The sequence below is a fragment of the Balaenoptera musculus genome, chromosome 4 (assembly GCF_009873245.2).
Source record: "Balaenoptera musculus isolate JJ_BM4_2016_0621 chromosome 4, mBalMus1.pri.v3, whole genome shotgun sequence".
In the NCBI taxonomy this organism is placed as follows: Eukaryota; Metazoa; Chordata; class Mammalia; order Artiodactyla; family Balaenopteridae; genus Balaenoptera; species Balaenoptera musculus.
This window is the reverse complement of record NC_045788.1, coordinates 71,345,854-71,371,791: the sequence shown is the minus strand read 5'-3', so window position 1 is coordinate 71,371,791 and position 25,938 is coordinate 71,345,854. Positions and strand designations below refer to the sequence as shown.

Below are 25,938 nucleotides of genomic sequence, written 5' to 3'. Positions count from 1 at the left end.
AGTAAATGTCAGCTACCAGTATATATGCGTGTGCGTGTGTGTGTGTGCTCGCGCGTGCATGTGAGCATATGTGTGTATGTATTTTTACATCAAAACCAGCTCAGCTCTGAAACTAGTCCCAGGGGCTGCCTCTAACTTGAAGTTGCCACTGTTCTGATAAAAGGGACGGGAGCACCCCGGGGGCAGAGAAAAACAAACCTGCTGGCATTTCCTGTTCTTTTGAAGACAAGAACAGAGAAAGAGGAAGCCTCAGAAGCTGGATGCCAAGGGAAGGTCTTCTTAGGAGTGTGGCGAGGTAAAAATCAGTACAGCCTGCACTTGGAAGTGTCATCTGAGTTCACAGCGGTCTTACTAGCATTTTCACCTTTTTAAAAAATTTGGAAACAAATCATATGAATTTGCATTCCTTTTAACCTCAGGGAAAAGATCCTCACATTCTGTTTGCATTTGGAAGACTGAGTGGGCTTTACTGTTTATGTGGCTGCCTGCAGTTTCAATCAAGATTCTCATTTTTTTAAACCCACAGAAGAAAAGTTATCCTCTATGGAAACCAAGCTTTACAAAACTTGTCTCTGTGCTCTGATTTTAATAGCCAGTTAAAAGAAACCTTAACCTTGCTTGTTAAATAGCTGTGTGAAATGTTATCAGGGCATGGAGAAGGGCTGGGGCTGGAGAAGGAATGGCCTCCTGGCAAATTTGTACCTCTTTCTGAAAAAAGCAGAACTCAGAACTAGCTGGGAAGTTGAACCTCAGCTTCCCGAAGGCAGAGGAAATACATGTGTGTATGTGTGTGCATGTGCACGTGTGTGTATGTATATTAGGGATGCACTCTGGGAACAGAGCATGGTTTCTGGGGCTCACATGTCATCTCTCCTACTCAGAGCCCTTGACCTCTGTGTTTGCACCACCATCACTTTCAATGCTCCCTCTCTGGCCACATGTGTCCCTCTGCACTGGATGTGGGCCGGTACCATGCCAGAGGGATCCCCCAGTCTCAGCAGGTACCCTCTACAAGTATGATGAAACAGCATTATTTTTTTTTAATTAAAGTATAGTTGATTTATAATATCATGTTAGTTTCAGGTATACAGCAAAGTGATTCATTTATATATATGTATTTTTTCAGGTTATTTTCCATTATAGGTTATTACAGGATATTGAATATAGCTCCCTGTGCTATACAGTAAATCCCTGTTGCCTATCCGTTTTATGCATAGTAGTTTGTATCTGTTAATCCCATATTCCTAATTTATCCCTGTTCCCTGCCCTTTCCCTTTTGGTAAACATAAGTTTGTTTTCTATGTCTGTGAGTCTCTTTCTGTTTTGTATATAGATTCATTGGTATTATTTTTTAGATTCCACATATACGTGATATCATACGATATTTGTCTTTTTCTGTGTGACTGACTTCACTTAATATGATATTATCTAGGTCCATCCATGTTGCTGCAAATGGCAGTATTTCATTCTTTTTATGGCTGAGTGGTATTCCATTGTGCATATGTACCACATCTTCTTAAGCGAATCATCTGTTGATGGGCATTTGGGTTGTTTCCATGTCTTGGCTATTGTAAATAATGCTGTTATGAACATTGGGGTGCATATATCTTTTTAAGTTAGACTTTTCATCTTTTCCACGTATATGCCCAGGAGTGGGATTGCAGGATTATATGGTAGCTTTATTTTTAGTTTTTTAAGGAACCTCCATACTATTCTCCATAGTGGTTGTACGAAATTACATTCCCACCAACAGTGTAGGAGGATTCCCTTTTCTCCACATCCTCTCCAGCATTTATTATTTGTAGACTTTTTGATGATAGGCATTCTGACCAGTGTGAGGTGATGCTTCATTGTGGTTTTGATTTGCATTTCTCTAATAATTAGCAATGTTGAGTATCTTTTCAAGTGCCTGTTGGCTATTTGCATGTCTTCTTTGGAGAAATGTCTATTTAGGTCTTCTGCCCATTTTCGATTGGGTTGTTTGTTCTTTTGATATTGAGTTGTATGAGCTGAAACAGCATAATTTTCTGATTAAGATCAAAGGGGTTTGCTTTTGATCTTAATCAGAAAAGATTAAGTATATGTGTGGGGGGCAGGGGAGGCTAGGATGCAGACTGGTTGTCAATAAATGCTTACTGAAGATGAATTGGCCATCAGTCTGATTTCTCCTCTTGCCTTTGCCTTAAACCTTAGAAGCAACACTGCTGTATATCACATACTGAGCTTGGTTCCCTGAGCCCCTAGCCTTTCCCTGGAAACAAGCAAGATCTCTGAAGCAGCTTGAGTACCTATAGGCCAGGAAAAAGGAGGGGTTCTGATGAATGGTCCTTTCCCCAGCCAGACTGGTTAATGCAGATTCTAAAAGCACCTACCTTTGTTCTATTGAGCTGCTGACTTACAGTGAGGATCAGACTAAGTGGGGATGCACGGTCCTCTCCAGTGGTTGCTGCCCCGACCAAGAGGCAGCAGGGCTTGGGGCCTTACCCAGGGCTCTCCAGGCTGGCTGCCATCTGTAGGTCCTTGCTCTGTATGGCCCCTCCCATGTGTTAGCAGGCGTCCGTGCTCATGCACATGTATCCAAGTAACAAAATCACTTGAGGAATCAGCCTTCAGCATGACCTGAACAACCCACTTCTCCAGTACCACACGCACAGGCACTCAGAGCTGGATGTGGAGACCCTTAGTCTAAGAGACAGGCCTTCGGGCCCTCCCAGCCCCCTCCCTGATCATATGGGACACAGGTTATGTGCCAGACACAGGACTAACAGCAGAAGGAAAGGAGGGAGAACTCTCATCATCTGTCACCTGCTGTGCACCACGGTCTTCAGATGTTATTTCATTTAATTCTCTGGCAATACCTCTCGCGAGGTCTCTCGTTCCTACTATTACAGGGAGAAAACTGAAGCAAAAGGAAAAGAACTTGCATTTGTGGGCACCCGCGGCTTCAGGGGCTCTCTGCTCTGCATTACCTCATGTAATGCAGGAACATCGCATGCATCCCAAGTCTCTTTCCTCTGCTTTCTCACTCCCCAAAGTGTTGCCTGTGGACCACGGCAGCATCACCTGGGAGCTTGTCAGAAATGCAGGATCCCACCCCTCTCACCTGCTGAACCCCAGCTACATTTAACTGGATCTCCAGACAGACATTCTGTGTGCACAGTAAGGTTTGCACAGCCCTGCCATTCACCACACAGCTCTCAGGGAAGAGAAGCCTGAGCTGGGAAGAGGAAGAGCGGACTTAGCTGAGAAAACCTTCCCAGGGGCAGACTTGAGCCGAGTCACACGGGAGTGCCACGGAGGAGAGGCAGCACTGTCTGCTCAGAATGGCATCAGCGAATACCTGCCCAGCCCACGCAAGAGGGGCCCCTGACCGTGCAGCCTCGCGGTTCCTGCCCGTGTGGACGAGCAGACGGCGTGAAGAGGGAAGAATCAGCACCTTCACAGGCCTCGTGGTCCCATGCATCTGCATCAGGAGACTGGGGCTGCTGGGAGAGGCGGGCAGCTCGGAGCCGGCTACGTGAGACATCTGCACCTGGACGGCCTCTGAGGAGGAGGGCAGAGGCTAGAAGGGCTTCGTTTGGTAAAAGTTCCCTGAGATCCCGCGAGGAGTCCGGCTGTGAGCGCGGAGGAGGAGCATCCTGTGTGAGCAGCCCTGCGCACGTGTGTCTGGGCGGAATGAATGGCAGGAGGCCTGGTCGGGCCCCTGTGGGCTCCGTGCGTGTGGGCAGGTGTCTAGGTCTTGGGCGAGGAGCCAGGTGGCTCTGGGGAGGGGAAGGAGGAGGTCCGGCAGGGAAGGGGAGTGTTGAAGACGCAGGCCCACCCGTGGTATGGTGCAGGTGTGGGCAAGGTGCTGGTGCTGGGCTCCGTGGCGCCTGGCCCGGCTCTGCTGCGTGGGTTCATTCCTTGTCTTCTTTGCCTCCTTCCCAAGGTGTGTCCGCAGCCCAGGTTTCTTCTTGCTTTTTCTCAGGCTGGGAACCAGTTGGGAACCTGGGGCCTCCCCAGCAAGACGGCCCTGCAGGTTCCACACAGGGCGGAGAGCAGAGCAGCTCTGCAGCCCACCCCCGACTCTTGGCGGTGCCAGAGTTTTCAGGATGAGGGCCCCCTGGGGCGCAGGGGTGAAAATAAGCACCTGATTCTTTTGGCTGTGGTTCTAGTCAGGACGCTTCTTCCTCAGTCAGCAACTGGGCAGCCTGAACGGCCATGGGGAGAAAGGCAGGGAGAGGGCGGTCAGGAGCCCTGGAGGAGGAAGAGCTGCCCCCTGAACAGCCAGAGAATTCCAGAAGAACGGCTCCAGGAGTGGTGTCCGGCAGCCCGCTGTCGTTGCAGAGGATTCTAGTCACTCTCCGCAGGTAGTGGCTTGGACTAGCGTCTAATTTTAAGGCCAATTTTGATCTGTCTTCTTTTAATTCCCCTCTTCATGTGCACTCAAATCCCAGTTGGCGGTTCTGGTTCAGGCTAGGCCCCGGCCCTCCACCCCAGAGAGAGCTGAGAGGTCACAGGCCCTGGGTACTGTGGGGCTGGAGTTCCTCTCCACAGTGCTCTTCCAGCTCCAGCAGCCCCAGGCGTGCCTGTGGGCACCTGAGTAGAGAGCTGGGTGGGGACAGAGGGCCAGGGTAGTTCCCATCCTTCTCTGCCTTTAGAGGGAGCCCCCCAGGCTCGGCAGAGATTCTGGTGATCCATCTAGAAGGCATGGAGAAGAGACTTGAGCAGATCAGATCCAAGGAGGCAGCTAAGGGGCACGCTTCCAGATTGGAGGGGAGAACATCTCCCTAGGAAATTGGCCCCATGTGGCAGGGAAGCAGGGGACGCTCACCAGCCCTGGATGAGGTGAGGGTGACTGTGGTCCGGAAGGAGCAGGGGAAAGGCAGGTTTGCTCTACGTCGTCTGCAAAGACGTCGGCATTAAATGGGCCACACCGGCCAGCGTCTCACAGCTGTCCCTGTCCGCGTCCTCCCGGCCTGGTCCTGTGTTTGGAGAAATGCACAAAAGCGGGAGGAGTGAGCATGTGCCGGCACTGAGGCGGTGGTAGGGGGTGGCACAGAGACACACAGGTCTGAGCTGGGAGCGTCTCCTTGTTGTACAGGTGGGAGAGCGAGGCCCGGACAGGGCAACGACCTGGCCCGTGTCCCTGCGCGAGTCGGTGATCATGGTTACATAGCTGTTGCCATTTACGCCACGCCCAGAGTGCTCAGGACAGAAACACGGGCACGGAGCTCCTACCGTCCTTCAGTCCCTCTATCCACCCGTCAGTCCTCAGGTCCTGTCCCGCGCCTGCTGACCACCTCCTGAATCCTCCGCTTCCCTCCTGCCCCGACACCACCGCCATGCTCCCCTGGGTCACTGCGGCAGCCCCCAGCTATCTGGTTGCTTCCAGCCCTGCCTTCTCCAGGCCATCCCTCGCCCAGCCGGTGACCTTCCTCATACGCAGGCTGCCTCGCTTTAACCCTTTGTTATCCTCGGCATCAAGGTCAGCCTCCCTGACCTTCCTCACAGGACCCTTCCTAGTCTGGCTCCTGCCCGCCGCCCGTCTCATCTCCAGCCGGGCTGGACTGCACTCAGTTCCCCAGGCCAGGTGCGCTGTGGCCCACCTCTGCTTTTCACCTGCCTGAGTCTTCACATCGGGGCTCACATACCAGTTTCTCCGGGAAGGCTTCCTTGAACCCCTCAAGACTGGGTGAGGAGCCTCTCTTTTGGGGTCTTAAAGCTCCCCATTGCTATGCCATCCTGTCTCTTATCACCCAGAACTGTGATTGCCTGCTGGCTGGTCTGCATCCTCCCCAGACACTAAGCTCCACGAGGGTAGGAATCATAGTTGTCTTTCCTGTTTATTGTTGTATCCCAGGGCCTAGAATGGTGTCTAACACATAGTGGGTTTTCAGTAAGTATTTCTTCAATTAATAAATGTGCCAGGCTCTCCCCTGGCACTTCAACTTAAGCCTCAAAGAGATCTCATTCTCTCAGGTTTACAGATGACCACACTCAGAGTTTAGTAACTGGCTGGAGGCCCTACCTCTGGGAAGGGGCAGCCCTGAGACTGCAGCCCAGGCCTGACTCCACAGCCCCTGCTCTGAATCCCTGTGCTTGTTGAATGGAACTGCAGGTCTGCAGTCTCTGCTGGACCCCCTGGCATGTTTAGAGACTGGGAGGGGCGTCAGTCCCAGCGACCCGTGCACGAGGAGCTGCCGGGATCCCAGGCCGTCTTTGAGGAGTTGTGTATTTTCTGAGCCAGACAATTCAGATAACCCCCTGGTAATGTTGCTCTTTGATTCAGCCTAGCTCAGCTGCGCTCTGAGCTGGCCTGTCAGGAGGACAGCTTGCTTTGTGGAATTCCTTCTTCTTCCCTTCTTTAAAAGAAAGAAAACAGCGAAGACAGCGCAGTGGAGTGCCAAGCCGCGGGGCTTCGGGGCACAGAGGGCAGCCAGCTGTGAGGGCACGCCGGCAGGCCGGGAACAAGCTGGGTGTTCGGGTGGGCTGGAGGCCAGGCCTGTGTGGCTCAAGTGTGCTCTTCACAGACGACCTCTAATGCTGCCGCCCCGCCCCGCACACGGCCCCCCTGCAGCCCTTGCGTGAGGAGAGGCTTAAAGAGCCCGAGTTCTTCTGCATCTGGGCCACCACGGAGTTGCAGGAGGCCCACACAGCACAGAAGGCATAGCTGCCTCCGGGCCAGCCCCGGGGTGAAGGAGGAGGCTGGCCCAGCCCGCCATCCAGGGCCTCTTTCCTGTCCTAAGCACATGGGCTGTGCCATCACCACCCCCAAAGGGCGAGGCTCTGAGGGGCCCAAGAGCATGAACTAAACCGGGCCAGCCGCTGGGGGAATGGTCAGAGTGAGCCCAGGATGGTCTCCCTTCATCCGTCCTGGACTCTGTCAGCTTGTCACCATACACAGATGGCGGCTCATAAACGCCCACCACAGCCCACAGGCAGGGCAGGGCTCTTGGGGTGTGAGGGGCACAGGGAGGCGAACGCCTGCTCCCTTTCTCTCTGACTTCACTGCAGGGCCGGGGTTGGGGATGGGACTCTCTGACACTGGTCCCAAGTCAGTGTCCCTTGCAGAGAGGCTGGAAAGGGGTGGAGCCTTGGGGGCAAACCTAGATATTCTCTCTCCAGAGCACACACCCCTTCTCTGAACCATCTTTCAGGGACCCCACTGAGCCCTCCTTTTGTCCTCAACCTGAACTTCCAAATGACAATAGTTTCTTTGCCTGCTTGACCTCATGCAGGAGGATTTAGAATGCTTGAATAATTTAAGTCTCATGGGGATGGCCCTTTGTCCACATGAAGACATTGCGGCCACACGGATGAAGCATGGACTCTGGAGGGTTTCAGTGTTTTGAGAGAATTTGGGAGTGGCTGCCTCTGTGGCCTCCCTTTCTTACGCCGAGCTCCTTTGGCTGGCAGGATGCCCGTCGCAGGCATCGCCAGAGAGACTTCCCTGCCAAGAGCCAAGGTGAGCCTTCCCCAGTGTGGTGACCACTTGTCCCATCCTAAATGGTTCCTGCGGGACAGAGGTCTCTGTGTGATTCACCTTTGTGTCCTCAGTGCCCTGCACAATCTAGGCCCCTGGGATGAGTCCCTGCGGTTGGGTTCCAAAGGCTGATGGGGTCCTGGGATTGTGTGCAGGGGTGGGGGGTTTGCAGAGAGCATCCTTGGGTGGTTAAACTTACTAGATGACGGCAAGTGAAGAACGGGCAGCAAGGGCTGACCAAAGTATTTTAGGGAAAGAACTGATGTACTATGACCCTAAAAAAGAGTGTGTTTTTCCTTGGTCAGAATCTGGAAAGCATGAGACAAAAGCTGAGGCTGCCATCTTGCTGGCGTGGGAGGGCCCTCAGGCAGCTTTGTGGTGCCCGGGCATGTGAGCTGTTATGTCTCAGCTGGGTGATCTTGTGCAAGTTGCTTCCACTCTCTGTGTTCCTGAGTGATCTCTATAGGTTTTTTCAGCTACGGGATTTTGGTTCCAGGGCCAGAGCCACGACTGGAACCAGGCTTCCTGCCTCTAAGTGCACCTGGGGCAGGGAGCACGCTGGCTCACTCCTGCTATCCGTCTACCCTTACATAGCCTGCTCCATGGTTGGAACTGGCCTGACGAAATTCAGACCCCATCCCCAGTCTTGGTGTGTGGAATCCCCTATCCTGTCTTCTGCTCCACCAACCAGACCTCCTCTGAGAATCCATTCTCTGAGTTCTTTCTCACTCCAGCTCTGAACTTGGTGAGAGCACAGGAGATTGAGAGCCCACCCTGTAGGCTCCACACATTCATGGGCCCCTCTGGGAGCGCAACACTAAGCAGGGAGGGCACTTCCTCCTGCCCCCGCAGCCTCACCTCTGGGCTTAGCCTCACAGGAGGGCTGTGTGACCACAAGCACGTTGCTTAACCTCTCTGAGCCTTCCCTTCCTCATCTGTACTGACCATAGATGTCGTGAGGGATTGAGAGAATGTATGTAAAGCTGAGTAAGGGCTGCATGAGTGACGGCAGCTCCTCTTCCTCCTCATTATTTCAGGTGCGGCGCTTGGTCTGTACCAGGCTTTGAACAGATATTTACTGAAGACTTAGGGATATGGGTGAGAAGGAGTTGATGAGGACAGAGGTGTCTGGTGCTGGGGAAACTGAAGGAGAGACCCCAGGGGTCATCTCAATGGGGTAGGGGTGGGAACTGAGCCACAGAGAACCCACACTGCTTCTCACTGAAGGTGACGTGTGTCCTTGGCTTCCATCATCTCGTCTGATGGGATTGTTTTACCTGCGTTATCTCATAAAATCCTCACAACAACCCTGTTTCCATATGGGGAGACTGAAGCACAAAGCACTTTAGCACCTTGTGCAGGGTAGTAGGTAGAGCACCAGGATTTGAACGTGGACTGTCTGCCTCAGAACCTCTTAACCCCGTCATGCACCGGCACTTTTTTTCAAGTCAGTGGACAGCTAATGCATACCTGCCTCCCCCTCCACCCCAGACTGACCGCTAATCCCTGGGGATGGAAGGCGGCAGACCTGGGCCCTCCCTCCTGGCACCATAAGCGCCCTGCTTCCAGGAAGCCTCTCCCCAGCAGGCCCCCAGGACTGTGCAACGTGAGAAGGCTCAGCAAATATTAGCATAAAAATTTGCAAGCGGCCGTGCCACCTATTTCATGGCCATTTTCATGATAAAATATCACTGCTACTCATGTGGTTTTCATTTCTTTATAAAATTATTAAAAATACCTTTTTTTTCCCTCTGAGTATGATCGTCGGGCCAGCAGCATCAGCATTACCTGGGAGCTTGTCCGAAATGCAGCATCTGAATGAGAATCTGCATTTTCACAAGATCCCAGGTGAGTCCCTGGCATGGTGACATCTGAGAAGTGCTGTTGCCCGTGACAGGCTCCCGTGGGGCAGGGCCTGTGTCTGGCCTGTCGCTGTCCCCCCACGGTGCCTTGCCGTGTGCCTGACAGGTGAGAGGAGAGCCCCAGTGTTTGTGTCAACATGCCGATGACTTGTTTTACCCTTGACCAAGACCCGTGCCACAGTGTGTGGGACAGTGAGCAGGGGCAGGCAAAGGCACAGGTCAGCTGAGATGAAGTGGGACAGCTCACAGACTGCTTCTGGGCTTGGGAAGTAACACATTTTCCTGGAGCTCGGTTGCCTCTGTGCCCGGGTCAGCCACACCAGGGTGAAGGACACTGGGCTGGATGGGTGTTGAGCTTAGTGCGGACACAAGGTTAAATTCCACCCGTGCTCCTCCCCATCACCCTCACTGCACACGCCTACGTTCTGCTCACTGACCCGGAAAACACCCGGCATGTGTCCTGGGCACTTGTCTCCCGTGTCCCCTAGTGCCACGGGGCTGTTGGGAGCAGTGAGCCAATTCTGAAGGTGACTCTCTCTGGCTTTGTCTTCACCCTGATGAAAGTCCCTCCCTCAGCCCGACTTCTGGGAAAGGGCAGGATTGTGGAGCTGAGCTGGGGCCCCCTGCACGTGGGTTGGGACCAGCCCAGCCTGCTGGCTGCAGGCCCTGCAGTCTCCTGGTTGGTCCCAGGGCTCACACCAGATTTGAGCTGCTCCCTAGCAGTGATGTACAAGCCCCGCTACTTGGAAGCTAGGGGCTCTTCCAGAGCCAGCGCTGGGAAGGGCATTGTCCACAGGGCTGTGGGCACCACTGGGTCAGGTTACCATCTGCGGCTGTTCATGGCTCACCTTTGTCACACCCGCATCTCATCACAGGTGTGGATTCTAGAGCTCATGGGACCAACGTTTCTCCCTTGCGTTCTCTATCCTCACCCTGCAGGAGACCTGGCTCCCCCCAGTGAAGACCTGCATGGCCCCAGCTCACAGGGTCCGGGGCGCACTGTCTCCCAACTGCCTTTCTGAACTGTTGTTCCCCTACCTTCATCAACATTCCCCTCTTTTAAATTTCTGCTATCTGATCTTACAGTCTCTTATTCTTTTGTTCATTCATTCTTTAATCCATTTATCCATCCATTCATTTGAAACTTAGTAGTTCTCACGGGTGTGCTGGGAATCAAATGCCCATGCTAGGCTCTCCTCAAGACATAAAGGTGAATAAGGCACATCCTGGTTATCAATCCAGAGCTTCCTCACGCCCTCGCTACTCCAGAAAATTCTTTCATTCATCTTTTATTGATTCCTTATTGCATTTCCGAGGGGCCCTCATAGACGATTTCTCTTTCTCAGGCCCTTCTTGCACCCCAGCTCCTCTATCTCCAGAGATGACTTCACCTCTTACCTTCCCAAGATTTAGAGTTGACCAAAAATGAGCTTTTAAAATATCCCCTGCTCCCACCTCAGAGCCACTGCACCTTCTTACTTCTTTCCCTCCTTCAGGCTCAGGTGCGTCCCAGGATTTCCCTCTTCTTGGCAGACTCTTCTGCCTGGCTCCTCTGACCTTGGGCAAATGTTTTATATCTTCCTATCACACTTATCTATAAAATGGAGATAATAGTTCTTACCTCATGGGTTTGTTACGAACGTTAAATGAGAACTTAAAACGGCCTGGCACATAATATTCACTAAATATTAGCCATTATCATGATTATCGTTCCTCAAAGTGCCACCCTGCCATTCATCCTGTTTCCTTTCTCTTCAGTCTGGCACACGCATCCCTTTCCCTTGGCTTGTGGCTTCGCTTCCCTCTCTGTAAATATGCTTCCCTGTGCCCTCTCTTTGCTGCCGGGGTATCTGCCTGCCCTGCCTCTGCTCCCCCTGCTCTTGTGTCCCCAGGGCCAAGTGTCCGGCCTCTTAGGCTCCATCGCTCACCTCTCAAAGGTCTCGGGCACCTCCTGCAGCATTTCTGGGTCTTCATTCTCTGCGGCTTTCAACACTGTCACGTTCCAGGCATGTGGTGAGGTGCTGGGGGGCAGTTTAGACTTGGGGCGGGGGGGAACCAGGGGAGCCAGGAAAGACTGACAATCTAGAAAATAAGGAGAGGTGGGCCCCAGAGACTCCCAAGGGGCCGACTGGCAGCTTCCATAGGGATGTGGTCAGAGGGGATCTGTCTCAGCTCCCTGTCCCTGGAGGAGAGTGCCTTCTTTTTTTTTTTTTTTTAATTTTATTAAGTATAGTTGATATACAATGCTGTGTTAATTTCTGCTGCACAGCAAAAATGATTCAGTTATACATATATATATATACATTCTCTTTCATATTCTTTTCCATTATGGTCTATCACAGGGTATTGAATAGTTCCCTGTGCTATACAGTAGGACCTTGTTGTTTTATCCATCCTATGTATAATAGTTTGCGTTTGCTAATCCCAAACTCCCAATACATCTCTCCCCATCTCCTCCTCCCCCTTGGCAACAATAAGTCTGTTCTCTATGTCTGTGAGTCTGTTTCATAGATAAATTCATTTGTGTCATATTTTAGATTCCACACGTAAGTGATATCATATGGTATTTGTCTCTTTCTGACTTCACTTAGTATGATAATCTCTAGGTCCACCCATGTTTCTGTAAATGGCATTAGTTCATTCTTTTTTATGGCTAAGTAGTATTCCATTGTATATATGTACCACATCTTTATCCATTCATCTGTTGATGGACATTTAGGTTGTTTCCATGTCTTGGCTGTTGTGAATAGTGCTGCTGTGAACATAGAGGTGCATGTATCTTTTTGAATTATAGTTTTGTCTGGATGTATACCCAGGAGTGGAATTGCTGGATCATATGGCAACTCTATTTTTAGTTTTTTGAGGAACCTCCGTACTGTTTGCCATAGTGGCTGCACCTACTTACATTCCCACCAGCAGTGTAGGAGGGTTCCCTTTTCTCCATACCCTCTCTAGCATTGGTTATTTGTAGATTTTTTAATGATGGCCATTCTGATTGGTGTGAGGTGATACCTCATTGTTATTTTTATTTGCATTTATCTAATAATTAGCTACGTTGAGCATCTTTTCATGTGCCTGTTGGCCATCTGTATGTCTTCTTTGGAGAAATGTCTGTCTAGGTCTTTTGCCCATTTTTTGATTGGGTTATTTGTTTTTCTGTTATTGAGTTGTATGAGCTGTTTGTGTATTTTGGAAATTAAGCCCTTGTTGGTTGCATCGCTTGCAAATATTTTCTCCCAGTCCATAGGTTCACTTTTCATTTTGTTTATGGTTTCCTTTGCTGTACAAAAGCTTGTAAGTTTGATTAGGTCCCATTTGTTTGTTTTTGCTTTTATTTCTATTGCCTTGGGAGACTGACCTAAGAAAACATTGGTATGATTAAGTCAGAGAATGTTTTGCCTGTGTTCTCTTCCAGGAGTTTTATGGTGTCATGTCTTATAATTCTTTAAGCCATTTTGAATTTATTTTTGTGTATGGTGTGAGGGTGTGTTCTAACTAACTTCATTGATGATTGATTTACATGCGGCTGTCCAACTATCCCAATACTACTTGTTAAAGAGACTGGTTTTTTTTCCATTGTATATTCTTGCCACCCTTGTCGAAGATTAATTGACCATAGGCATGTGGGTTTATTTCTGGGCTCTCTATTCTGTTCCATTGATCCATATGTCTGTTTTTGTGCCAGTACCATGCTGTTTTGATTACTGTAGCTTTGTAGTATTGTCTGAAGTCTGGGAGTCTTATGCCTCCTGCTTTGTTCTTTTTCCTCAGGATTGCTTTGGCAATTCTGGGTCTTTTATGGTTTCATATAAATTTTAGGATTGCTTGTTCTAGTTCTGTGAAAAAAAAGTCATGGGTAATTTGATAAGAATCACATTAAATCTGGAGCAGAGTGCCTTCTGGTGGCAAGGTGCACAGAAGGGGGAGCCAAGTGGCTAGCTCCAGTGGGACTTGAAGAACCCTGAGGCCAAGGTGACACTCTCATCACGGCTGTTGAAATTATTGAGGGTGCCCTAGGGATGGAGCAGAGAAGAAGAGGGTATGGATGGTGGGCAGAGGTGACGAGCAGGAGGTGAGGAGGCAGCTAGACTGATGGTGTGGCTGCAGTGCATGGTGGGGGGACAGCTCTGGAAGGGTGTGTCGGGGGAGGCAGGGTGCATCCCTGCAGTCTGGGGGAGTGGCAGCAGGATTGGTTTCTACTTGGGGAGGGAGGGCTGGAGATACTTAGTGCTGTCTGGGGTGTCATTCTGTCCTGATCAGTGTTTGTTCAAATGGGAGGCAGAGAATGGGCAGTCGGTGTCAGTAAGAGGGTTTGGAGGGCAGCACCTGGGGAGGGAAGGCCTGGAGGCCCACTGGATTGGATGGGGATGAAGGGGTGAAGGAGGAAGGCTGGGGGCACTTTGGGCACCTGGGACACAGGGCTGGGGGATGCAGGGTTAAAGTGCACACATTGGGCCTGCAGGTCCAGCTGGAGGTCGGTGCGGCTCCTCAGGGGGTCCCACAGCAGATAGAGGGCCCCAGGGCCCACGTCACTGTGGGGGACGGGCGGCTCGGCTACTCAAAGGTCCTACCTGTGTCCTCGCTCCTCGTCCTCCATTTGCTAAATGTCAGCACTCTCCAGAATTCTGTCCTGCCTGCTTTGCACTGTGCTTGTGACACACCTGTGTCCAGCTCCCTGCTGGGCATCTGTTCAAGACTGAACGGGGTCACTCCCCTCTGCATCCTCCCAGCCCCGCCGTGCTGTTGGCGGCTCCACCACCCCTGTAGTAGCCTAGGCCTGAAGCCCCTCCGAGCTCCGTCTGCCTGGCTGAACCCTGCAGTGCCTCTTCCCCCATCATCTCTGTCTCCTGTGCCTCCCCCAGTTCCTCGCCATGCAGCCCTCCAGGGCCCAGCCCAGTGCTGGCACCTCAGTGCTCTACAGCCATTTGTCAGATTGAGTGGTGATGGGTTCCCCAGCCCCACCCACCTGTTCACAGCTCTAGGACAGCAGGTGTGGGAGGACAGCCGAGACGTCCGGTGGGCCGGGGAATGGCGGGAGGGCCAGGGTAAGGGACAGATGCTTTAGGGAGGGGAATCCCACCCCTCCTGAGGGCACGGGGGAGCGGCTGGCGCCCTGGTGGTGCTGTGCCAGGGGAGGCCTCAGGCCCACTGAAGCCGCCCATAGGGCTCCAGAGCAAAGGAGGACTGGGGGCGTTCGGAGGGCTGTCCTGCAGCAGGTCAGAGCCTTGCCGGCAAGGGTGTTCACGCTCCATGATTCCAATGTTCTGCCGGGTTTTAGAGTCCCACAGAGGTGGACGGATCATAGCCGGTGCTGCTTTGGTAACGAGACAGACAGTCATTCCAGACTCCCTGGAGCAGGAAGCCGTGTCGAAACGAAAACCTGCAGACGCCTGGCTGGTGGACGAGGGCTGGTCCCTGAGATACCACCACACCCTGAGAAGAGCCTGGCAGGGAGGGCGTCTGCCTTCGGTGGCTGAGCACCCATGGTGACAGCCAGGACCACTCCTAGGGGCCTGGCGCTGGGCAGGGTCTGGCATGTGTTTGCTCCTGGAGTCCAGGACGGCCCTAAGGGGTGTCTCATCCCCATCCCTACGTGATCGCTGAGCAAACCAAGGCCCTGAGAGGCCCAGGGGCTCACCCCACTGGTCCCTAGCCCAGGCATCCAGGGTCCAGGCGCAGACCCCCAGCCCCACCCCAGGACCGCCACCGCTGGTGTGTTCACACCCGTGTCTCCTCAGCTCCTTGCTGCACTGCCTGTTTCCTGAGGGCAGGGATGTCCCACTCACCTCCGCATGGGTTGGGTCTGTTAAGTATCTGAGTGATCAGCGATTGATCTTCTCAGTTCAGTGTGCTCTCTGGTGTTCCTGTTCATCTCATGAAGAACTAGGAGACACGGCAGGGTGGACTTTCGGGCACCTCTCTGCTGACTGACCAGTGCCAATGAGCGGCCCCTGTCAGTCCTACCACTGATAACCTGTGTGACTTTGGGAACATTTCTTACCCTCTCTGACCAGCAGTCAGAGACCTCCCTGCTTCAGGCCTTGCCAGCAGGAGATCCTAACAAGGGTCAGCTGTGACTCTCGGTGGTAAGAAATGCCCTAGGGAAACAGGCAGTTTAAAGCTTCGCAGGGCCCACAGCTCCATGAGGTCCACGCCCTCTCCAGTTTGATACCACAAGACAGTGGTTCCCCTAGAGAATGAAAGGTCAGTGCCCGTCCCGCAGAACCTCTGCCTCAGCCCGAGGCAGGGTGGAGAGACAGTGCCACTGCTGTGAAATCATCCCCGCATCCCCTAGAACTGTCCCCTGTCACCTCGCAGGACCGGGGCTGGGTGGAACGCTGGGCCGCCTCTGAGCATGGCTCTTCACTCCTGGCCTTTCCTCTCGGACGACTGGAAAACAGGGTCCCTTCCAAGTCAAACAAGAGCTGATTGGGCCTGGTACACAAGCACGGGCATGAGGGAAGTAGTGTTTCCTGATTCCAGTCTTTGCTGATTAGACGGCGAGCTTTCCCCGGGTGGAGGCCGGCCTCCCTTGCTCCTTAGAGACTTTGCCCTCGACTCTGAGGCGCACTCGAGGGGTGAGCCACGGTGAGATGTGCCGCGTGTGAGGCCGTCCTTGTGAATCCCAGACCTACAACAGGGCCTTCTCAGCCTGAGAACCTACGGCTTGAACTCAGCCTGAGTCGGCACAGGCTCCCAGAACCTTCCTGAGGGGTGTTGTGCAGACTGCCCGGGCCCAGTGTGTGTTCCCATCTTTGCTTCTCCCTGCTTGGAAGTGAAAGTAGAAAACTGAGCCTTAGGAGCTGAGAAAGGCCAACCCAGGAGAAAAAAATCATGAAGAAACAGGGAGGCAAAAGAGTCTGTGATTTGGGGTGGTGTGTGGGGAGGAGGAAGGGACGATTCACGGCAACGTGGGTCCTTCTTTTCTGGAGGACGTGAGCTTTAGGTTCTCAGCCAGGGCCTCTGGTTGAGAGACTAGTTGGAGTGACCTTAGCAATGGTCATCAGAGGAAAGACCTGAGGGAGGAGATGGCTCTGCTTTTTCAAAACTATAATACTTCAAACACCCCTTCCTGTAAGGATGGGTTTTCCTCACTAGAACTAGTCCACTAGCTTTTAATAGTCCTTTTTATGATTATTAATTAGGATGTATTCGATATAAAAAATTTAGAAAATGCATCACCCATAACTAGAAGAATGTGCTTGAAGGCTCCTCGCTTGTGCTTTCCCAGCAAGCCTCGTCGACTTCTGGAAGGACTCGGTATTTACAATGGACCATCTGCACGAGGCCTTGTTTTACAGTTAAGTTTATTTCTAAGGGGGAAGAAACCTTATCCCCTCTAGTGTGGGTCTCCAGGTGACCATGGGGGTGGGAACAAGACTCCACACAGGCCCAAATGAAACAATTAGGCAGCACCACATGGCTGGGCTGTAGCCATGGAGGTTAATCTGAGAAACTTCTGGAAGCTCTCAGAACCGGATTCCTTCATTCATACAGAGGTTTCCTGCAGCCTCAGCATGTGCTACTGGCAGTGCCCTGTGAATATACATGGTCAGCCCAGGCCCCGTGAGGAAGGCAAGGGTCTGGGGTGCTCCATGACCACCACCCTCCAAGCCAGCAGTGGCTGCATCACCTAATGGCCTGGTCCCCAGCACCCGTGGCCTTGGGGTCTGCCAACCAAAGTCAGAAATAATATTGAAATCCAAGTGCTGCTCCTTGGAACGTTAGCCTGTGGTGGAATCTGAAGTAGTCAAAGATTAAAGGGACCTTGGAGATCAGAGGCCCTGGATCCGAGTGGGGGCCCTGCCCCTGACAACTGAGGGCCTCTGTTCTCTCTGTTAAAATGCAGGCAACAATGTCCCTGCACTGCTGGGAGAGGAGTGAGGTAGAGAATTGTAAGAGGGCTTTGCAGCCCGCACGTGCTGCCGCGGGTGTGGAATTGGGGACCCCACCCCGTTAGGCTGCTCCACGTGGGATCAGAGCCCCTTACATGAGTTCTCATCCCTTCCACGTCCCTCTATCATTCTCTACCCCAAGGCTAGCACTGTTCCTCCACAAGAACCAGCTGCCGTGGAAGCCAGAGAAACCCACCATTCCCCTAAGCGGCCGTTCTGTTTTTCTGGGTGCATCTTGGGGTAGTAGGAACACTTTAAATAACAGCAGTAATTTTGTACTTAGAGAATCATTGGTTCATTTTCAGGCTGTGTTTCTGCTTCAGACACCCCAGGCAGCTTGCATTTCCAATTTCCTTTCCCTCCCTTGCTTCTCCTCACAAATCATAATGTGCTGATGTCCCAGACCTGGTTCTTTCTGGCTGTTTGTTATCAAATGCCTCTTATGTCTTGATTAAGCAGTGGTCCTAGGCAGCATGTTCCCAAAGAGCCACCTAGGTTATGGTCTCTGCCTGGAAGGATGTTCCATCTACCTCTCTGCCTCTGGCCCTGCCCTCCGGAGCCCAGCAAGTTCAGTGCCAGGTCACTCTTGTGTAGACAAGAAGGTTTGGGGGAGCTTCCCTGCTGAGGTTGGTAAGGGCGTCCCGGGGCTGCCAATGGCCCTCTGCTCCCCAGCTTGCTCAAGAGTCGAAACCCTTCTGAACCTTTCTCAAACATCTGAGCACCCTCTCGTGGGTCCCTGCTCCTCACTCTCCCCAACAATAGACCTGGCAGCAGGGCAGCGGTGGATCCAGGGCTCAGAGAAGCAGCAGGTTTTTTCTCGGCAGCAGCAACTGTCCTGACCTCTTCCTGCCCCTGGTGCCAGATGACATCGAAGGCCACATAACCTGAGCTGCACTGACCTTTTCCTCAGTCCTTATCGTCGCTTCATGGTTCCTGAGGCACTGCTGTGCCAGGTGCTGAGGAGGCAGAGGCGATGGCGGTGCTGGGAGACCTCACAGACGTGACCGCTACACCCACACCACCAGCCCGTGCCACGTTCCCCCGCCCGTCCTCTGGGAGGGGAGGACAGAACCGTGGGGGAAGTACAGAAGGACCGGTGGGCTTGATGGAGCATGAGGTGTCCAGGGGCTCCATGAGCACCGGCTCTGCCTCTCCGCTGCCATCTTCTCCTTTCCCCCGGGTCTCTCCTCTCTGGAGAATGAATCCAGTGCCTTGGCAATAGCACAACCCTCCCCTTAAAAAAGATAGTGGGAGAGAAAAGCCCTGTACCTAAGGTGACACATAACTTGTAGTCTGAACCCAAACATTTCAATGGATGACCAACCGTCCTGGTTTGCCTGAGACTAGGACAGTTTCTCAGGACATGGGACAGCTGGTCACCTGCTTTTGAGAATGAAAGGGTACATGACTATTCATTCAATTTGCAATACTTTGATTTTCCTTATGATTTCTTCTTTGGCCAGTGGATTGTTTTAAAGGTGTGTTGCTTAATTTCCAAATATTTAGAAATTTTCTCTATCTATCTAGTTTATGTCAAGTGCAATTCCATTTTGGTTAGGGAGCATTCTTTATATGATTTTTAACTTTTTTCAATGTATTGAGACTTGTTTTGTCATCCAGCATATGGTCTATCTTGGTGAATGTTCCATCTGCAGGAGAAAAGAATGTGTGTTCTGCTGTTGTTGAGTAGAGAGTTCCACAGATGTTGACTAGGTCAAGTTGGTTGATAGCTTTGTTCAGATCTTCCACATCCTTTGTCTAGTTGCTCTATCAGTTACTGAGAGCGGGGTAATAAAATTTCCAACTAGAATAGTTTAAAAAAAAAAGAAAAAAAAAAAAAAACCTTGCCTGGTCTGAGGGTCCCTCCTCTACCATGCCGTGGTAGCCCAGGGTCTATTTGGTAGAATTTTAGCTGGTTTGCAACCTGTTCCTGAAATTAACCATTTGGAAGAAATATGGTAAAATGAACTAACAGTTGTCAAACTGCATTCTAACCCCGCTATGATCCCATCACTGCAGGCTTTAGTGGCTAGAAAGATCTAGCATCTCTGTTTGCTTTGGAAGCTTATTTTTGCCAAGGTTGTTATCACCAAGTAGGCACCAGAGCTCTGTTCCACTCACAGTCCAATTATGGTGAAATTCAGACAATGAACCTGTGTATTCCACTTGTAAGAATGTCCAAATGGAATGCTTTACCCTGGCCAGGAGCAAACTCTCGGCCCCCTTGTGATATGCGAGACCTCAAGGAAGCTTTCTCTCTTCCCAGACCCGGAGAAATGTGTTGAACTGGAAAATGCATCAGGGTGGCCCACCCCAGGTCAGGCCTCTGGTTTTCTTTCCCGTGCGCCGTCCACTGCACAGCTCCTCCCTGTCGTTGGTCGGGAAGCTGCTCTGTGGGAGGCCAGAGGGTGGCATTTCCAGGCCGGGGGCAGAGCTGGTTTTGCTATGCTGCATCCCCCATCCTATAGACTCTAGGGAAGAGGCGAAGCTGGTATAACAGGTGGGATGGAGCCTGATGCAGGACACGCCCCAGCCCACTCCTGCCCTTGCCCACGACAAAGGGCCCTCCGTCTTTCCTCCTTCCTCCAAGTCGCAGGCCCCTCTGCTGTGACGGCATCTCTGCAGGTGTGGAGCCTGGGCCTCTCTCTGCCCCTTCCTGTGCCCATTCTGTGCAGGAACTTGCTGTTAAAGAGGCTACAGAACAGAGTGGCTCATGCTCTAACCTTGTCACCCACGGGGAGGTTTCTGGATCTGACTTCCTGTCTCCAGATGGAAACATGTGGATAAAGGACCTAGGAGGGGGCCCTTGGCTCTAACATCCAGTGGACTTAGAGCAGATTTCTAAATCTGCCTAGAGAGAGAGAAATTGAAATTGAGCGGACCTGCTCTCTAAAATTGCTATAATTCTACTTGGCTGTCCCATAGCCACTTTCACTTGACCCATGGGTAGACCTGAGCTGTTTCAGAAATGCTAGGCATGGGGTTTTAATGAATGAGACTTGTTCTGAAGCAAAAAATGATTTTGATTCAGCCTGTGTTTAGCTCCCTATGTCTTTACCTGATCACCATTCAGAATTGTTTCCCAACTTTTCTCTCTCCTCTCCTTTTCAAGATCACAGACAAAGACAAGGGGGTGGAAAGTTCCACCTAGATTGTTACTAACCTCAGAAACGGACGCTGGAGCCGGATGCCTGGGTTGAGTCCCCGCTTGTGCTCTTTGCTGATTGTGTGACTTTGGGGAAGTCTCTGAACCTCTCTGTGCAGTGTCCTCAGGCGTGAGGTGACGTGTTGCCTCTGAGAACACCCGTCTCGTAGGATGCATTGCCTGGTGCTCACGAAGTCTGTACAGATGTGATTGATGGAGATGATGATGTCATCCTGAGGGTGGTGGGAAGAACGTGAGGCTTGGACTTGGGAGACTCAGACTGGCTCTGCCTCTTGCTGGCGGTGTGACACAGATTCGGAACCTCAGAATGTCTCAGTTCTCGTAGCTGTAAAACGAGTGAAAATGGAACCTCCCTCCTGGGTGGTTGTGAGGACCTGGGGGAACAGGACTGGCAGACTGTTCCCCCCCCACACACACACACACATCAGGCTAAATCTGTTCTCTTTCCCCTTCCCAGGCACACATTCTGGCAGTTCCGTCATGAGAACCCCAAGACCCGGGTCGGGGGCCCTCCCCCTGAGGGGCTCCCCGGCTTCAACAGCGGGGTGGTGCTGCTCAACCTGGAGGCCATGCGCCAGTCCCCACTGTACGGCCGCCTGCTGGAGCCGGCACAGGTGCAGCAGCTGGCCGACAAGTACCACTTCCGGGGTCACCTCGGGGACCAGGACTTCTTCACCATGATCGGCATGGAGCACCCTGAGCTCTTCCACGTGCTGGACTGTACCTGGAACCGGCAGCTTTGCACCTGGTGGAGGGACCACGGCTACAGCGACGTCTTCGATGCCTACTTCCGGTGTGAGGGCCACGTCAAGATCTACCACGGGAACTGCAACACCCCTATCCCAGAGGCCTAGGCGCCTCCTTGCCCGCCATGCCCTCGGGCTCGGGATCTGGGGAAGGAGAGGGGCGCCTCTCGGACAGGCCCGGGGCAGTGTCTGAACTCCTAGAGAGACACTGCAGGGACGTCCTTGTGATCAGGTGCTGCAGCTCTCCCAGCACGGGTCGCTGTCCTGAAGCCATTCCAATGATGACTGGACCCTTTGCCCCCACTGGTGCTCTGGACCCTTTGCCTCCAGGGGCCAGGCGTCATGAAGGACAAACACATAGACCTCTTCCGGTGGGCTAGGAAGCGAGCATTTGAAAAGAAGGAAGAAAAACAAAACGGTGCCCCTTGCCTTCAGCCCCCAAAGAATGGAAATCCTTTTAAGAACTGGGCTTTCTTAGACCAAATATAAACTTATTTTAAATCGATAGGCGAGACAGAACAAACAGTACTGCTGTAGCTCCCAGTGAGCTCTAAATGCGTGAGCCAGGGTTTTAACAACCAGCCCAGAGTTTAAGCATCCAAAGGAATGCTAGCCTTCCACACGCGCGTCCTAGGAGGCTGTGTGGTTAGTCTCACGATGCTCGTGGTGCCTGGTGGAGATGTAAAGATCCCATCTCTTTGGGGAGGGCCTTCAGCAGCACCTGTGGCCCACATAAGAAAACTGGTCTCATTATTTTAACCTTCACAGCATTTACCTCCCAACTGCATCACAGAACCTCATTATCCCTTTATTCATCTGATCCAGCTCCAGGTGACCAGACTCTGCTCTGAAATCAAATCTGCCATCAAAGAAGAGATTGGCCACCCGCAAGGACAGGTGATGGAATTGTCTGGATTGGGAAGACTCATTCCAAAGAGGAGCCCAGCAGTGCCCGAGTGTAACCGTGTAGCTTGGAAGGGCTGTTGCTCTTAGACTTACAAGCATTCTAGTCTCTTTCTTTGGAAGACTCATCCTTGTGACTTTATTGCACCAGGTCAGACCCTATACCTTACAAGAAATTAGGCTGTCATTACTTGATTTCTGCTTTAATGAGTTCTCCTGTAAGTGAGCTACAAACACGAAGCCTCTATTGGTCCATTTTGTATAATCCACCTGAGGTCCTTGGGGAAGAAGTGTTGTTGCATTTTCATCTTATTTTATTTCAATTTCATTTATTTTATTTTTTTCCACCATGAGTGAGAATAGCTAATAAATAATCTTTGAGAACACAATGATTTATGCTGTTTGCTCTCTGATCACAGTTTCCTGCTATCTGAAGGATCTGAATCAAGAGTGTGATCGATGTCATTCAGAGTCTCCCTTCCCACGTGATTAAGCTAATAAGTGTGCTCACAGTGGGTCTCTGGGGCCTAAGGGGGACTACGTCTGAGAAGGTTATATTTGGCTCAAAATGGAGAATCATTTCATTTCAGGTATTGACAAGCCGGTCTAATTCTGGGAGCAAAACCTACCACCCCATCCCTTCTCATCTGCTTACCCCTAACTGTCCGCCTACATCATCCCCTGATGAAACGGAGCACACGTCTCTCCTAACTCTCAGCTCTGACAGAACGGGTCTGTCCTCTTAGGGACTTGATTTCCTATTTATTGCTACCAATTATTATTATTATTATTTTTTAGTGGTTTTTGAGAGACGGCAATTTTATTTATTTATTTATTTATTGGCTGTGTTGGGTCTTTGTTGCTGCGTGCAGGCTTTCTCTAGTTGCAGTGAGTGAGGGGCTACTGTTTGTTGCCGTGCACGGGCTTCTCGTTGTGGTGGCTTCTCTTGTTGTGGAGCATGGGCTCCAGGTGCACAGGCTTCAGTAGTTGTGGCTCACGGGCTCTAGAGCACAGGCTCAGTAGTTGTGGCGCACGGGCTTAGTTGCTCCACGGCATGTGGGAGCTTCCCGGACCAGGGATTGAACCCGTGTCCCCTGCACTGGCAGGCGGATTCTTAACCACTGTGCCACCAGGGAAGTCCAATTGCTACCAATTATTGAATGTCTGCTGTGTGCCAAGCATTGTATTATGTGTGATAGTGACACACTATCACTGATACTTGTGAAAACCTCATTAAGGTAATTCAGATTCTAAAATTTATTGTAATAAGAGATGTGGACAGAGAGTCACTGTTTATCACAGCCTTTTTTATAGTAGAAAAAAATTGGGAGCAACTGAAAATGCTGAATAGGGGAGTGGATAAATAATGTGTGTTACAGACATATAATGGAATACTTTAGGCATTAAAAATCATATTTTTGAAAAACGCCTTGGAAAATGCTTATAATATGCTATTAAGTAACAAATGCAAAATACAAAATTATATGCATAGTATGATCCTAATTTTATTTTTTAAATTACGTATATGTGTATGTAAATATATAAAGAGACAGAGAGCCTGCCTGTTCTGCTGTATTTCATTAGCTCAACTCCTAAAAAAAAATCATGTGTTTCAAACACCACATTTAAAAAACCAATTATTTTAATGGGGAAAAAAGTGAGTGGAACACTGGAGCATTTTAGACTCACAATAGCAAAGGTATTTTTCCTGCAATAATTTCAATAGGTACAGTGTTTCTATAGCTATGAATGTATTTTGTCATTACAAGGAAAAAGCAATAAACTGATTGATCAAAATGGGCAAAAGCCAAACAGAATCTTGTTTACCTTTGAGATCACCTACTCAGGAGTTTCCCCCTTCTCTGTCACAAGTAACCTTGACCTTACAACTCCATGGTGAACAGCAAAATAACTCAACAGGAAACCCAGCCAGACTAACAAAGCCATCATGTGCTCCTGTGCTTTTCCACAAGCAACTTTTTGACAAATCCTGGAAGGCTGGTTCCTGATTGGGATCCTGTTATAATCAATGAAATGCAAACATAATTAACTGTGCTGTGTGAGTGGAACATACGCCTGTAGTATGAATTGAACAGAAGTCCAAAAAGAGAACCTTCCTGGGTAGTAGGATTAAGTGCTTTTTAATTTTCATCTGTATTTACTTCTATATTTTCCATAGTGAAAACTACTTTTAAAGATAAACAATAGGGACTTCCCTGGTGGCTCATTGGTTGAGAATCTGCTTGCCAATGCAGGGGACACAGGTTCGAGCCCTGGTCCGGGAAGATCCCACATGCCGCGGAGCAACTAAGCCCATGCACCACAACTACTGAGCCTGCGCTCTAGAGCCCGCGAGCCACAACTACTGAGCCCACGTGCCACAACTACTGAAGCCCGCGCGCCTAGAGCCCGTGCTCCGCAACAAGAGAAGCCGCCGCAATGAGAAGCCCGCGCACCGCAACGAAGAGTAGCCCCCACTCACAACTAGAGAAAGCCCGCACACAGCAACGAAGACCCAACGCAGCCAAAAATAAATAAATAAATTTATATTAAAAAAAAAGATAAACAATAAAGGCTATAAAATTCTAGCCACCCGCTTTCCCTCCGATTACAGGTAAGCATCATCCTAGCCACTTTACAGCTCACAGTTGGCCATGGTTACCATCATCCATAAGAAAACAATCTTGGTTAAATAGGCTCTGGGTTTTCAACTTTCCCTATGGATGCCCTTGTTCTCCAAATAAAAAGGACCTAATAATAGCATCTCTAGACTGCTTTCATATCTGATACCGTCATCTTTTGTGTGTACACAAATGACAATGGCCTTTGGAAGGCTTGCGGCCTCGTTGAAGAGATTTATTCTTGTATATGTGTCAAAACCAAACTACAGCATCCCCCTTTCCACAACATCTCATCAAGCTAAGGAGTGACGTGCTGGTTCAGTGGGCCCAACTTAGGATACCCCAGGGGCTCATGGGCTAAGGGGGCAAGTGCAGCTGTGACTTGGCACATGTTTTAACTAAAGGCCAAACCTCTACCTATCCTAAGACCTGATCTCAGCGTGGAGCCCCGAGGTTGGGCTGAACATGGAGTTTGGCAGGGCGAGCAGAGATTTCTGAGCAAGCAAGGTGGTACCATAGAGAGAAACTCTCACCTGAGACAGGCCTGGCTTTGAGTCCACCTTCTGCCCTCACTACCTGGGCAATCTTGGACAAGCAAGATCACTTCTTTCCTCATTTCTAGACACAAGTAATGAGAACTCCTTCAAAGCAGCGTTGTTGGAAGCAAAGAGTTGCGTAAGGGCTTGGTAGGCTGAGAAATAATACACAGATGCAAGGGAATTCTTAAGAGTTACTACTGAAAACACTGTTTTAAAATAATAAATGAGGGGCTTCCCTGGTGGCGCAGTGGTTGAGAGTCTGCCTGCCAATGCAGGGGACACGGGTTCGAGCCCTGGTCTGGGAAGATCCCACATGCCGCGGAGCAACTAGGCCCGTGAGCCACAATAACTGAGCCTGCGCGTCTGGAGCTTGTGCTCCGCAACAAGAGAGGCTGCGATAGTGAGAGGCCTGTGCACCGTGATGAAGAGTGGCCCCCACTTGCCACAACTAGAGAAAGCCCTCGCACAGAAACGAAGACCCAACACAGCCAAAAATAAATAAATAAATAAATTTTAAAAAAATTAAAAATAAAAAATAAAATAATAAATGAGCCATTCGGGGCACATTAAATGTCATCCCTAAACTCACTGGATGACCAGACACTCGCCTGTAGGCCGTCTGATTTTTTGTTAGCCACGCCACTCTGCAGAGGCCTGGGTGTGCCCAGGAGGTTGGGGGTCCTTGGGTAAACCCTCTCCCTTCTCTGGGATCAGTTTCTTCATCTGTGAAAACCAGGGGAT

The 25,938-nt window shown here is 50.9% G+C and overlaps 1 protein-coding gene across 1 annotated transcript in view; it reads left to right on the top strand.

Annotated features, from left to right (window-relative positions):
- Positions 1-22,423, top strand: part of XXYLT1 (xyloside xylosyltransferase 1) — a 186,468-nt gene extending 164,045 nt beyond the window's left edge. Inside the window, exon 4 of the mRNA XM_036851527.1 lies at positions 20,846-22,423. Within this exon, the coding sequence (XP_036707422.1) occupies positions 20,846-21,242 (397 nt within the window). The 3' untranslated portion in view covers positions 21,243-22,423. The remainder of the gene's footprint in view (positions 1-20,845) is intronic.
- The last annotated feature ends 3,515 nt before the right edge of the window (positions 22,424-25,938 follow it).